At 44.4% G+C, this 15,544-nt stretch overlaps 1 protein-coding gene across 2 annotated transcripts in view; it reads right to left on the bottom strand.

Moving 5' to 3' along the window:
- Positions 1 to 55: 55 nt before the first annotated feature.
- LOC5519016 overlaps positions 56 to 15,544 on the bottom strand; it is a 31,325-nt gene continuing 15,836 nt past the window's right edge. For both annotated transcript variants that reach the window (XM_048731002.1, XM_048730998.1), the window contains 16 exons: positions 13,652 to 13,864; positions 12,431 to 13,173; positions 11,494 to 11,808; positions 10,877 to 11,109; positions 10,174 to 10,447; positions 9,305 to 9,439; positions 8,777 to 8,908; positions 7,652 to 8,081; positions 6,932 to 7,123; positions 5,873 to 6,259; positions 5,404 to 5,555; positions 4,883 to 5,036; positions 4,230 to 4,367; positions 3,292 to 3,510; positions 2,844 to 3,065; positions 56 to 1,506 (listed from right to left, as the gene is read on the bottom strand). In XM_048731002.1, coding sequence (XP_048586959.1) covers positions 1,430 to 1,506; positions 2,844 to 3,065; positions 3,292 to 3,510; positions 4,230 to 4,367; positions 4,883 to 5,036; positions 5,404 to 5,555; positions 5,873 to 6,259; positions 6,932 to 7,123; positions 7,652 to 8,081; positions 8,777 to 8,908; positions 9,305 to 9,439; positions 10,174 to 10,447; positions 10,877 to 11,109; positions 11,494 to 11,808; positions 12,431 to 13,173; positions 13,652 to 13,864 — 4,016 coding nt within the window. In that variant the 3' untranslated portion in view covers positions 56 to 1,429. The remainder of the gene's footprint in view (positions 1,507 to 2,843; positions 3,066 to 3,291; positions 3,511 to 4,229; positions 4,368 to 4,882; positions 5,037 to 5,403; positions 5,556 to 5,872; positions 6,260 to 6,931; positions 7,124 to 7,651; positions 8,082 to 8,776; positions 8,909 to 9,304; positions 9,440 to 10,173; positions 10,448 to 10,876; positions 11,110 to 11,493; positions 11,809 to 12,430; positions 13,174 to 13,651; positions 13,865 to 15,544) is intronic.

Genomic DNA, 15,544 nt, shown 5'->3' with positions numbered 1-15,544 from the left:
ACAAATGAGTCCAAGTGTGCACATTAAACAACATGGATAAAACAAACCACTGTTATGCAGTCTTGTTTTTACTGATAAATTTTTATTACATTAATTTCATTCTCTTTAATCTATGTTTATTTAACCCCTCGACTAGCCTGAGTATCAGGCGATTTTATTTTTCAAAATTCGGAGAGGAAAAATAAAAGTACGCCTGACACAAATACTAGACTCAAAGCCTGCCGCCCCTTTTCAGGCCACTGTCAAAATACGTCGGCTGTCAATTTTCCAACGACTCGCGTCGTGGCACAATCAAATGCCCAAATCAAATTATAAACAGCATTTATGTAAAACAAAACTACATTGGTGTTATATGCAAGGGTAATAATTTAAGTAACGACGAACTCCGGTTCGCTTAATGATTTGAAACGCAAAGATAGTTCACGGCTCAGGAGATTTACGATTTAAGTATATGACTGCAGATCCACACCACTAAATTACTACCGGATATTCACATCACCAATTTACTACAGGCGTTTTCGTCTAAATAGACAAACCGCTGCTTGAACACAAATGCCATTATTTGATAAGCTCACAAGTCGCGGGAAGTGCCGCAAACAATCTTCGTGCTCTCACAGACAAATTTCTCGAATATTCGGCGCCTGGTCATGTCTAAAAATTTGATAGCTACTACTAATAATGACCGTAGAATTAAGCAACTTCTATGACATCCAGTGCCTTTGATATAACTAGTAGATCTTCGCTTCGAAAACGGATACCAATGAGAAATAAACATACGCAATGAACGGCCTGGGCAAAACATTTGAACATGTAACCTGAGTATCAGGCGGGATTTTTCCGAAGAAAATGTTAATTAATGTTATAGAAAACGATTTCTCTGATTCTGCTAACGCAAGGTCAAAAGCACTTTTGATGTCCGCCATTACTCTGAGAACGAGCAGTCGACGGGTTAGGGCACTATATATAGCTGAACCAATCAGCGCGTCCCATTCGAGTATCCTTAGTTTTTTCGACCAATCTGGAGCCATGCCGGAATCCGGCATGAGAACATGCGATTTGAACAGTACTTGTATCAGGCCCTTGTCTTGTTTCTAGCCGGTGCGATAGAAACATAGGAGGGCCTGATACTCAGGTTACCCCTCGACAGGCCTGTTAGGTGTGTAATAAATGACCGTTTACCAATAAAATCCTCCTTCTGACAGAAAATGTAGGGGAAGAGATCCACATATTCATCTTTTTCCAATTTATATATTGGGGCCTCCCCCTTCGGAATAGTGACCCCCACCCATTCGAAAAATCTTGGATCCGCCCTGACATGGTATAAGACTCGACAGAAATTATCAGGGGTAAACCCCTTGTGGTTGGCTCGTTCACAGATGCCCATCTACAATGGGATAGGCAAGGCTTGGAGCATCTGGAGCATTGAGGATCACTTGGATGCCGTACTTGCGATCACATCGTCCTCCGTGTTCGCCGAGCAGCGCCCGTCATCTTCCGAAAAACACGCTGAACCAAAGAAAAACAAACAAGCTATAAAACATCAATAAACAAATTTAAGTTAAGAAACACACGGATAAGTAAACCCTACCTACACTGCTACCTCGCAGATACTGAGAACACCCTTACTTTGCATGGCAAACACTGCGACTTCACAGATACTGAGAACACCCTTACTTTGCATGGCAAACACTGCGACTTTACAGATACTGAGAACACCCTTACTTTACATGGCAAACACTGCGACCTCACAGATACTGAGAACACCCTTACTTTGCATGGCAAACACTGTGACTTCACAGATACTGAGAACACCCTTACTTTGCATGGCAAACACTGCGACTTCACAGAAAAACACCCTCGCCTTACCTGGCAAACACGGCGACCCTCACAGATACTGAGAACAGCCTTACTTTGCATGGCAAACACTGTGACTTCACAGATACTGAGAACAGCCTTACTTTGCATGGCAAACACTGTGACTTCACAGAAAAACACCCTCGCCCTACCTGGCAAACACGGCGACCCTCACAGATACTGAGAACAGCCTTACTTTGCATGGCAAACACTGCGACTTCACCGAAAAACACCCTCGCCTTACCTGGCAAACACTGCGACTTCACAGATACTGAGAACACCCTTACTTTGCATGGCAAACACTGTGACTTCACAGATACTGAGAACACCCTTACTTTGCATGGCAAACACTTCGACTTAGCAGATACTGAGAACAGCCTTACTTTGCATGGCAAACACTGCGACTTCGCAGATACTGAGAACAGCCTTACTTTGGCAAACACTGCGACTTCACAGATACTGAGAACAGCCTTATTTTGCATGGCAAACACTGTGACTTCACCGAAAAACACCCTCGCCTTACCTGGCAAACACTGCGACTTCACAGATACTGAGAACACCCTTACTTTGCATGGCAAACACTGCGACTTCGCAGATACTGAGAACAGCCTTACTTTGCATGGCAAACACTGCGACTTCACCGAAAAACACCCTCGCCTTACCTGGCAAACACGGCGACCCTCACAGATACTGAGAACAGCCTTACCTTGTCTGGCGAACACTGCGACTTCACAGATACTGAGAACACCCTTAACTTGTCTGGCAAACACTGCGACTTCACAGATACTGAGAACACCCTTACTTTGCATGGCAAACACTGCGACTTCACAGATACTGAGAACACCCTTAACTTGTCTGGCGAACACTGCGACTTCACAGATACTGAGAACAGCCTTACTTTGCATGGCAAACACTGTGACTTCACCGAAAAACACCCTCGCCTTACCTGGCAAACACTGCGACTTCACAGATACTGAGAACACCCTAACCTTGTCTGGCGAACACTGCGACTTCACAGATACTGAGGACACCGTCGCCGATTTTCTGTATCGACACATATCTTCCCGCGAGAGGAGGCGAGCATTGCGATGTCCACGTCTCGCCTCTCTTGACCTGTCTGAGCCGGTCACCGCACATCGGGTTGGTGTTGAACTTGGCCCGCTCCATCCCTACCCGGGTCTCGACGAGCGTCAGCATCGACCTCTCTTCCTCTGAAGAAAATTAGCCGAATTAAAAGCACAACCGAATACCGTTAAAAAAACATGGTCAATCTAGTTGGTAGCTCTGTCGCATTGTTGCTCTTTGGCTGCAGCCCCAAACTTGCCGCCAAAAAAAATACATCGAGCAGGAGAAATATCAACAACCTGGCAAACGGGATAGTTCTTTAAATGGTCGGGCCCTGACTAGGGCCGATGGGCCTTCCACTACATCACGTACCTGCAATACTGACATCTGTAACGATGTACTCGCGCTGTAAGTCCACTCGCCACCAGGGATCCGTCTCTGACTGGGTGGCTATACACGAGCCCTCACTCAACGACGAGGACATGTCACCATCCACAGCCCGGTCAGCGGTCATGGCGGTCGGGGTAGCGCCTTCCTTTAACGCTATGCTTGCTATGCTCGATTGTTCTGATGGCTTGTTGAACGCAATATCTATAGAAACGCACGAAAAATGATGTAAATGATATTATTTCAAACTCTTTAGGCTCAAAGAAATTTAAGAGTATCGTTAGGCTATTCACAAGCTTTATAGTGAAAACGCCTGAATGCATTTTGCATTTTGAAGTGACGTTCACGTAAATAGAAATTATATGGAAAGTTTTGTTTGGTGGCTTGTCTCTCTCACGTAAAGCACGTCTTCGTTCCGTCTAACGATAGAGAAAAAATTACGGAATTTTACAGAAAAGGATAATGTGGCTACCGATTTCTTAAATCCTTGAGCTAAACCCTTCCTTTTTTGTGACCTAAAACGAAAACCACAAGATAACAATGCTTTTCTAATTATACTGATTTTGTATTGATACGACCCATCCCCTCATTTTAGACCCTAAAAATACAGCGACCATCCCTGTACAAAAAATTAGGGAGTATCCCATCCCCTCCTCGTCACAGGGAGAGCAGATGCTGCTGTGTCTTGTCGTGGTCGACGCCATTGTAGTGAGCGTTTTTCTAGCGATTTAATATAATTCTAAGCACGACTTTATCAGTGGTCTATAAGCATGTCATAATTCTTGCTTGCACTTTTTATTGTATCAACATTTGTACGTCTCATTCGAGCGCAGCGTTAGCCCTATATATTAGACCCACGGATAGCGTTCGTTCATTTTTCTTTCGTACGACACTCGACCGTTTGATGGCCTAACGCAACACACCTGGAACAAATCTGTCGCAAAGGCTTCTTTGAGCGGGGTCTCCTTCGATGCTCCAGCTTTGGCGATCAGAGATCTCCTCATCCTCATCATCGCATGCATCAAGATGAATACTCGAGACGTCATCGATATCTTCTTTTACTGAGAGATTGGAAATGTATAATATGAAACTTAGATATAAACAATTGGGTTAAAAAACGACATTCAATCCCTCCATGGTTTCCAGCGCCTAAACACACAAAAAAGGGGGCAAAGTTGCAATAGGAAAAATAAAGAAGACGTGCACCCCCCCCCCCCTCCCCCTCCACCCCCTTGTGCGCTATTTCGGTGGCGTTGCCTTCAGAAGGCCATGTAACACGAGGCAATTACTCCTGCAATTTTTGTTGCGTTACGAGTGTCATGAAAATTTCCGTGTAACATCTTTTTTCAACTTGCAATACATTTTTTTTGTTGTGTTACGAGTTGCAAGAAAAGTAGAATTCGTTTCTACTTTTTCGCAACATTGCGGGAAAAATTATCTTGTGTATCATATTTATACAATCTGCATAATTTATATTCATTACGTCTTCTGCTAAAACAGTCTACAAATGTGGCCGCTTTATTACGTCTAAAACTTGCAGTTTTTAAACAGCATAGAAATATACAAGGAGAGGTACCTGTTTCTGTAAGGCATAAGGTCTTGTCTTTTCTAGGCATGACGCGTTTCCCATTGCATATGAACTTCTGACTTTTGGCGTTCACCTTGCATTTGGCGAGCTCTATACTCTCGATGGACTCGTCGAATGTGAGGCACTCGCCAGTATTCAGATGCTGAGCGAAGAATAAAGCAATAGAATGATATATATATATAATCTCATAATCCAGGTTTAATCGTACGAAACCTTGGGGGGGGGGGCACAATACAGAAACATTAAATAAATATTAATACTAAATAAATATTAGTACTAAATAAATATTTGGGGGCACAGCGACGCCCCTACTGGTCATTTCCTTATAATATTTTAACATATTGGGGGGAGGGGGGGGGAACGTGCACCCTAAACACTAAACACATTGTCGTATTAGGCAGATGCACGCAAAGTTTTATGTCGTATGGTCTGTTTTTTATGTCGCATATTTTTTAAACGACAGATACAATGAATCCCAGTGTTCCCGGTAGAAATGGCTGACCCCTCACCATAAGTGCCCCGGTAAGGGTGAACGCCCATCCCGTGGATGATTGCTCGCAGGGTTGAAGTATGGGCGTCTTGCTCCTTGCCGCGTAAGCACTGGTCGCCTCCTTGATTCCGACACATTTGCGGCTCTCAATACTCATCAGCTTTATCTCCCCTGAAACAAAATGCTTTATTAATCAAACCTTGCCAGAGAGTGCAGTTGTTCAATGTCATATGGTCTGAATATTGTGTTCACTAATACCATATATGGTGTAGTACCGTGCTCTCAATTCCATATATGGTGTGGATACCGTGCTCACCAATACCATATGGTAAGAATACAAACAAAACAACATTCAAAATCATATTTCTTGCATATGTCTTGCTTTTTCTTTGTGTGTGATGCGTACCTGTTTGATTTTGTACTAGTCAATTTGCATTATCGCTCGAAAATGCGCGAAAATATCCATGGCAGTAATTCTGGCAGCTTACCCGATAATAAAAAGTCTGATTTTCCACTTGGTAGGTCATAGCTGGGCTTGGAAAACCTCTTACTGAACAATTCCATAAAGTATTCCAGTGCCCTTTTACCGAGCCTCATGGCGTTCTCGAGGATGTCCTCCAAATTGATCTCAAAGTCGAATTCACGTCGCGCCTGGAATATCGTAACATCAGCAGACCCGTTGACCCTGGAGTCGATACTGGGCGAAGCTTTGATGTAAAATGACAGGCGATGAATGTATAGGAGGTTCTTTGTGATGTGTGGAAGCGCTTGCTGCACCCAGTAAGCCGAACGCTCGATCGCGTACAGAGCACCGTGCGCCAAGTCCAAGCTATGGCACACGCCCTTCGTGATGTGGCCCGCTATGCTACAGGTCCCTAAAGTCATGATCAAATGGACGCATAAGCAATTCATATTTAAGTCTCCCTGAAGAAGTATTATCATAGGCTTATCAAGAGCCGTAGCAGGCCTCGAAATATTTGGGAGGGGGGGGCACAATACAGAAATATTGAAAACATTTGAGAGGGCACGGCCACGCCCCTACTGGTCATTTCCTTACATTTTTTAAAATTATTGGAGGGGCACGTGCCCCCAGTGCCCCACCACTTGCTACGGCCCTGAAAGACGACAATTTGGCAGAGTTGAGTAACAGTTTTTGGTGAATCCTATTCATATCAGCAAAGCATTAGATCCAAGCTATAGCATACACCCATTGTGATGTTGCTCGCTATGCTCCAAAGATTTACGTGATCAAATGAATGCAAAAGCTATTCATATTTAAAGAGATGGTATAAGATTACATTAGTATAGTATAGTAGACATAAGATCCAAGAATGGAGCATACCCTTCGTGGTACATGCTACAAGTCCATAAACATTGAAAGATCGTGGGCGATAATGGTACCTTTATTACATTAGAATGAAATTTGGAAAGTGCCTGGAATATTAAGATTCCGCTGAATGAACGTCCGTTATGTGAAGGTTACATATTGTATTCATATTTAAAAAAATAACATATAATACACATAAAGCTCAACCAAGCAGCTTTACCTTCGCAAAGATCTTGGGATATGCTGAGGACTTTCCCAAGGAACTTATCACAGATGAGTTTACTGATGAAGCGTCTCCTTCTGACGAGTGTCGCACCACCTCCTTTCCTTCGCAGTAAGTCAATGTACCTCTTTGCTCTTGAGCGTAAGAACGCGGCTTTAACTTGCCTGCCTATTGCTCTCACCTTAGCGCCTGGCAGGTAAGGGCAAAAATGTGAGTATTGAGCAGTGTCAGTTTGATGAGGTTGATGGTTGGGATACGTAGTAGGGGACGGGATAGATAGTGGTGATGAGGGGGTGCATCATTAATAGAGTTGTCGGTTGAGGGTTGTGTAGATGTCTGATGAAATGCCGGAAATCACTGATCGGGCCGCCAGCCGTTGCCTTGCATATGTCGAAAGCTGTTACATCCTCCTACAGAGAACATCAAACCCACTGTACCTGTCTTTATATACTCTATGCAGTTTTCTATGTATGTCGAATATAACCGAACCGTGAGGGTACTTGTCTTGTACATGTTGTATGTAGACCAGTCAAAAGTAGTTTCTTACATGTATGTCGGAACTCGCCGAACTTGTCAACTGTGCTTGTCTATACATATCGCATATCGATAGTAGTTTCTATGCATGTTGTCGGGACTCGCCAAAATTGTCAAAAGTACTGTATATAGATATCGCATATCGATGGTAGCTGTCTATGCATGTCGCATGTCGGAACTCACCAAACTTGTCGACAGAAGCCCCAAGGAAATGCTTGAACTGATCCATAGCTACCCTACACTCCTCTTGTATTTGACTCTTTGTTATTTGCTCGCACACATCACAAGCACCCGCGGCTTTCTTCATACAAGTCTGCTTCGCGTCTTTAATCCTGCCTTTAGCATCCTCTATTCTCTTACGGGCAAACTCCAGTTTCCCTGTCAGGTATTCCGTGGCATTCTTCATTAGTTCCTGGATATCAGATTTGATATCAACACTTGCCTCCACGCCCGTACTCGAAAGACTTCGCCCGTACCCGGCCGATAGGCGCACACGGGTCTTAAGGTATGAGAACAGGTTCAAGTAGAAATCCGCTTCGATCTGCTCCATCGTCAGGTTGAACTTGGTTTCCGTCTCAGCGCCAAAGATCTTGAGAGCCCCATGAATGTATACCTGGTAACAGCAACATTATAGAGATTCTGTCAGCTCGTGTCATTTTGCAACCATGAGCCACTGGGAAAACATAATCTACAATCCTTGGGAAATTGTGAACAGCTGGTGAACGGCTGAACTCAGCCTTTATGTGCTAGCGTAGTGTCCCGTAGCTTATTTTGTGAAAAAAAACCCACAAATTTTGTGGATGCAATTGCTCGCGCTTTGTGGTACTTGTCTATAGCAGAAAGGGGTTCCCCGGATAAATTATCAAGAAGAAAAATGTCTCATTTAGGCATCAAATTTTTATACGACATAAAAGGCGTCAGTGGGACGTGTCAGACAGGCAGACACCCAAAGGGTGGGTACCGGACAAAAAATATGTATTTGCATTATACCTGAAAAATGGTGGCCGCGGACGGTTAATGTAAGAGTGACACAATGTTCAATGCGTGAAATCAACTTGTTTTTGCTAACGTGCTGGTTCACAACACTTTTATTTTATTTTATTTTTCGCAGATAATGCGGCCTTTATTACGATTTCTATCATATGACGTTTAAAGACAAATTTTCGTTGTTTTTCCAAGTAATGATTGAAATATGGATAAGGGGACGACCCTATAGCAACGAGATGTATTCTTTTATAGAAAAAACCTAAATCAAAACCTTTAACAAAACTACGAAGGTGACCGCTTATAAAAGATGCGTTGTATCACCTGCGCTTGCAGCGGTTTACGAGTTGCGTTGACTACGATCTTTGGTCCCTGCTTCATGTCCTTTAGTGACCGTAAGATGTGGATTCCTCCGGCAAACCTGACTGGATCTAGTTCAGCATCAAAGAAGATTGCCTGTCAAGACCAATTTTAGAATCATCAAACACGGCACAGTGCTCAATCGGGCTTTCTTTTTAAGACATCATCCAACTTGGCTTTCATGAAAAAATCGTTCAAATCGAGGAATTTTCAAACAGGATTTATTTCTCAAAAATATAATCTAAATAGAGACAAACAGGCTTTAATTAAGGGTGAAAACATAACCTTAACGGTTTAGGGTGTTTTTTCAAGACTCAAAACAAAATGAAATAGGAGTGGTAGGTTTGCTCGTTTCGGCCAGTTTCTCTTTAAATGATGGTAGATAAATAATACAAACTAGAGTATGAGCGTCATTTAATGATAATGGTTGGACACATGACAATAGTTTTTCCGTGATGTAAGCATCCTTTAGTATCGGTGAGCATTTTGTACCTCTTCAGTTATCCCGATTTCCAGTTTTGGGGTAAACCCCAAGATGTTGACCATTCCCTTGAAGTATATTCCGCGTCTTAAATTCTTTATTGCACCATTATACTTGACGTCCTGATTTGTGGAAGACGCCCAGATCTACGAGTAAGAAAAAGATTAACACAGCATTAGCAACAGCAGGCCCGTACCCAGGGGGTTGCAGGGGGTGCGAACGCACCCCCCCCCCACCAACAGAGTTTGTTTACTGAGTTTCTCAATAGACAAACTCAGTAGACAAAACTATAAAGCAAAAGCTAAATCACTCTGGTATGTAGCCAAACCCGACAATAAACGTCCCGTGGAGATAAAACTGCAAAGACATGAAAAATCCCCCCTAAAAAAATCCCTCTACCACCCCACCCCCCCCCTCCCGGAAAAATTTGGTCCACTTTCCGTCTCGGATTTCTAGAACCAGCCCCCCCCTCCCCCCCCTAAGATAAATCTTGGGTACGGGTCTGTACAGTGTCTCTCTGTTTACATTTTGCTTCCTCGCGGCATAATGGGAAACACTTGCACATGGTACTGCATACAATACTATGCACTAATACTGTCAAGCAGATTTTGGCACAGCAAAATTCGACCTGATCCATTTTGGCACATATATACTTTAAAAAGGGAGTCGCATCAAGTTAACAAAATATATTTGATTTAATATTTTGTTCGCTTTAGCTTTCTATGCACTTGAAGGAATTGTCTACCTTATGAGAAGTGGGCTTATTTGAAGCTTTTTCCGTCATTTCCTTCCTCGCCAGTGGATTAAATGGTATCTCCACACGAAGTCATATGGTAGTTCCTTATAATTTCTCTGTTTGATCATAGCATAGTTTACTTACAACAGCTCCCTCTGGAAAGCCGCTGTCCGCCACCACTTTAGGTATTTGCAACTTCGATCCAAGCATCCTGAAAATCTTGCCAACAGTTAGAGCAGAAAACTCGGCAAAGAAATAGTCTTTGAGTGGATTAACGTTTACTCCAGCGATCACTCCCGCTCCCAAGCACTGCCCATCTTTGTCAAATGCCTTAGATCCATAGCAATTAGTGCCCAGCTCCAAGCGGCCCTTGATTTCCAAGGCTTGTGGAATCCCGTCAGCTAGTAGAATAGTCACTCTGTACGAGAACAACATGAGACATGCGTGAAGATAGGGACAGGGTCTGGTGGTGCGCGCAACTCCTCGGCCACCAAAAAGCGTTTTGTTCCCATCGGAAAATCGCTGATATTATTTTAGGTATGTTTGTGCACACTCTTTGCAAAGCCTAGCAACGCACCTTCGAGGGTTTCCGCCGGGAGAGAGGGATGTGAATGCAAGACAAACATGTAGTTGCTGGTTTTGGGATAGGGATGACAAGGACATGTACGCTATGCCAGTAAAAGTCAAATCAGTACAGCAGTAATAAACAAGCAATGGTGAGCTTATAGGAGAAATAAGGAAAATAAGTCAAGATATTGCCCTATCCATCAATTGCATTCAATTAAGCTAATCAAACGTATGGTTTGCCAGCAACACCCACCTGGAAAATGTATAGCGGTCTCCTTACCCTATTTTAATGTCACTGATGGATATGAATGAGATCCCAAACACACTTTCCCACTTGCCATCCATGTAGACTTCTCCTGTAAGTGAGCCGAGTCCAGAGAGCTTAAGGGTCCCGCCCACGTACAACTCGCCTTTACGCTCCACGCGGCCATCACGGTACGTGTTGCCCTCGACAGGGATGGCGAGCTCTACCGTGAAGCCAAATACCGGAGGGGAGGTCAGCTTGTATGTTATCTATGGAAGAGCATATAGAATTAAACACAAAAGTTGCCAAGTGTCCGGGGGCAAGATGCCCGGGAATCCAAATACCGGAGGGGATGTCAGCTTGTATGTTATCTATGGTAAAGCTTATAGAATGAAACAAAAGATACCAAGTACCCGGGGGCAAGATGCCCGGGAAGCCAAATACCGGAAAGGAGGTCAGCTTGTTTGTTTTCTATGGAAAAGCATAGGATATAAACACAAAAGGTGCCAAGTTCCCGGGGGCAAGATGCCCGGGAAGCCATACCAGAGGCCAGCCTTTGTGTCATCTATAAAGAACAAGATAGAGAATTATAGCGATAATGGCTATAAATAAAGCTAAGGCGCAAAATAGCTAGAAAGAGCCAAAAAGCTTACCTCCATAAATAGTTCAATCTTGCTGAGCCTAAACTTGCCCTTGTTAGACCCCTCATTCCGCTTGGTCACGCGGCCCAGTACCTTAATCTTTGACGACCATATATTTGCCATGAACTCAATGTGAGTATTCTCGCCGAATAGCTTGACAGCGCATTTACACAGGACGTCCGTACCGCAGTCATCTGGGAGCTTAGCGCTAATGGCTATCACGAAGCTGTTGGTAACCTCCATACCTAGCATTGACTTAAGGGGGTCCCGTGTGAAGTGCGTGGCATCAGTGAGCTTAAACCCTTCTTGCGCAAACGCGAAACCGATCTGTAAGGTTAAGCTCATGTTAACATTGTCATATAAATGATAGCTGCGGTGATGAAAAAAAAATATCATCATACTCGTTATCATCGTTGCCATCATCCTCTTCGTAATGTTCGTTATTCGCACCATCATTACCCTCGTCGTCATCGAATTAGCTTATCGTTATATTAATTATCATCTTCAGTTTCATCATCATCAACAACATACTTATTATCTTCACCATAACTCAACATCACCATCGACGTTGTCGTTTCAACCTCATTATCGTCATTTTTATCAAGTCTTTGTACTTTTATCATCATCGTCACCATCACCATCACCACCACCACCACCATCACCATCACCATCACCATCACCATCACCATCACCATCACCATCACCATCACCATCACCATCACCATCACCATCACCATCACCATCACCATCACCATCACCATCACCATCACCATCACCATCACCATCACCATCACCATCACCATCACCATCACCATCACCATCATCATCACCACCATCATCATCAATCATTCACCTTTACTAACACTAACATCCTCTATATCATCACTTCAACTAACATTATCATCATCATTACCATTAGCATCGTCATCATCCTGATCGCCATACTTACTGCTGGGTCTCGTAGCTTTCCGAAAATGTTTATCTCCCTCTTGAAGAGCTTTTTGGTAAGTGCGCCAACTTGAGCTCTATCCACCGTGATACCAACAGCAAATATCCCTTTCTTTACTATCTCAAAATGTATGGCTGCTTCAAAGCCTAGAATGGGCTTAGCGGTTCCTGTCGCCCTGACTATTGTGCTATTCTCCTGCACGTTGATCCCCAGTGATGCGTTCTTCACACTCAAAAGAGGTAATCCCATCGTCTTTAAGGAATTGTATACATAGCCTTGAATATCCGCTCCCTGGAAGAAGCTTATAATTCCGGTTTCTTTCTTCTCATCTTTTTCTTCGTCTTCTTGTGCTAGGCCAGTTTCGCTCATACCTCTAACCCTTTTCTCTTCCTTGTCTTGACACAATGTGTCTCCAGCTTCGTGGTAATTGTGGAACTTCCTCTGGAACTTCCTCTTTCGTCTCTTGATAGCATCGTCTTTAGATGGCAAAACTTTACACGGTCTACGGGACTTCTTTTTGAAAGATGGCTTCGGTCGTATGAGCTTTGCGGGTCGACGGCTGTCTGCGTGCGCTGTTGAATTGCTATCGAAATTCCACTCTTCCTCCTCTAGCCCCGACCCTTCTCCCCAGTCGATATTTCCCCAATCGATGTTATCTAAGCTCCCCTCTCCATCAGTCAGAAAAATATTTTCTTCTTCTTTGTCCTCGAGCGTCGGTGCGGCGAGAGCTTCCTCCAGACGGGCTGGAATAAACATAAACGATAGCATAAAATAATTGGCTGTTGATGTTTATTTCACCCTATGGGCAGGCCCGTACCCAGGATTTTTCTTGGGGGGGGGGGGGGGGGGGTTGCGAAATCCGAAAAGTTCGTTCACACCCCCCCGTAACCCCCCTGGGTACGGGCCTGATGGGATCACTTTAATCAATTTTCAAAAGACAATAAATAAACATTATAAAAAAGAGAATGGCACCGTCGTTTGACTTTTAATGCCATATGTACGGATGTAAAGATGCACTTTTCTGAAATCTTTGAAAAGCTAAAGGTGTTGTAACAAAGATCGCATCCACCAAGGTTACAATTCTAGTAAGGTAAGAGCCTTAGCCTGCGTGGTGGCCACATAGCAGTACTGGCCTTACGCCCACATAAGGGTACGCGGAGAAATATCTCAACCTTTGCCCCTATAAAAAATGGCCAAAAGCAATACATGACGACAACCTACCTGCCGGTACGGATTCCTCTGTCGTCCCGACAGCCTCCAGTTCGTCGTCACTCACCGCTGATACCTCCATGTCAAACTCGACTTTTGCCACCGTCTTGAACCCTCGCACGTAAAACCGCTTGAATTCCTTCGTAACTTGAAAATACAACTCCGCATTATCGATCAAGAATTCCTTGGGTGAGTACTCATCGGCACTGTCGAGTAGGAAGTTCCCTGTGACAAAGCATAGAGCATTTAATAATTATATCCTAATAACATATTATTGAATTGCTGAGTCCCCCCTCCCCAATGTTTCTCTATCGTGTCCCCCTCCCCAATGTTTCTCTATTGTGTCCCCACTCCCCAATGCTTCTCTATTGTGTCCCCCCTCCCCAATGTTTCTCTATTGTGTCCCCCCTCCCCAATGCTTCTCTATTGTGTCCCCCCTCCCCAATGTTTCTCTATCGTGTCCCCACTCCCCAATGCTTCTCTATTGTGTCCCCCTCCCCAATGTTTCTCTATTGTGTCCCCACTCCCCAATGTTTCTCTATTGTGTCCCCCCTCCCCAAGGTTTCTGTATTGTGTCCCCCCTTCCCAATGTTTCTCTATTGTGTCCCCCTCCCCAATGTTTCTCTATTGTGTCCCCCCTCCCCAATGTTTCTGTATTGTGTCCCCCCTCCCCAATGTTCCTCTATTGTGTCCCCCTCCCCAATGTTTCTCTATTGTGTCCCCCTCCCCAATGTTTCTCTATTGTGTCCCCCCTCCCCAATGTTTCTCTATTGTGTCCCCCTCCCCAATGTTTCTCTATTGAGTCCCCCCTCCCCAATGTTTCTCTATTGTGTCCCCCCTCCCCAATGTTTCTCTATTGTGTCCCCCCTCCCCAATGTTTCTCTATTGTGTCCCCCTCCCCAATGTTTCTCTATTGTGGCCCCCCTCCCCAATGTTTCTCTATTGTGCCCCCCCTCCCCAATGTTTCTCTATTGTGTCCCCCCTTCCCAATGTTTCTCTATTGTGTCCCCCTCCCCAATGTTTCTCTATTGTGGCCCCCCTCCCCAATGTTTCTCTATTGTGGCCTCCCTCCCCAATGTTTCTCTATTGTGTCCCCCCTCCCCAATGTTTCTCTATTGTGTCCCCCTCCCCAATGTTTCTCTATTGTGGCCCCCCTCCCCAATGTTTCTCTATTGTGCCCCCCCTCCCCAATGTTTCTCTATTGTGTCCCCCCTTCCCAATGTTTCTCTATTGTGTCCCCCTCCCCAATGTTTCTCTATTGTGGCCCCCCTCCCCAATGTTTCTCTATTGTGTCCCCCCTCCCCAATGTTTCTCTATTGTGTCCCCCCTCCCCAATGTTTCTGTATTGTGTCCCCCTCCCAAATGTTTCGGTATTGTGTCCCCCCTCTCCCCAATGTTTCTGTATTGTGTCCCCCCTCCCAAATGTTTCTGTATTGTGTCCCCCCTCCCCAATGTTTCGGTATTGTGTCCCCCCTCTCCCCAATGTTTCTGTATTGTGGCCCCCCTCCCCAATGTTTCTGTATTGTGTCCCCCCTCCCCAATGTTTCTGTATTGTGTCACCCACCCCCAATGTTTCTGTATTGTGTCCCCCTTCCCCAATGTTTCTGTATTGTGTCCTTCACCCCCAATGTTTCTTTATTGTGAACCCCCTCCCCAATGTTTCTGTATTGTGTCCCCCCTCCCTAATGTTTCTTTATTGTGCCCCCTCCCCCCCAATCTAACGTGGCCTGCTCTGTTCTCGGACTTGAAAATCGCAGTTTTGGCTGTACTTAGCTCTTTAAGCACAAATTCAAACAAACAACGCGAAAACCCAGAGACGCGAATCGGCAAGTACTAAAACAAAGATGAATGGAAATGTTTGCTAGCATTTTAATTGCAAATTAACAACTGAAATTGGATTGAACC

Source organism: Nematostella vectensis, chromosome 1 (genome assembly GCF_932526225.1).
Source record: "Nematostella vectensis chromosome 1, jaNemVect1.1, whole genome shotgun sequence".
Classification (NCBI taxonomy): domain Eukaryota; kingdom Metazoa; phylum Cnidaria; class Anthozoa; order Actiniaria; family Edwardsiidae; genus Nematostella; species Nematostella vectensis.
Note: the sequence above shows the minus strand (reverse complement) of the source record. Positions and strands in the feature narration are given on the sequence as shown.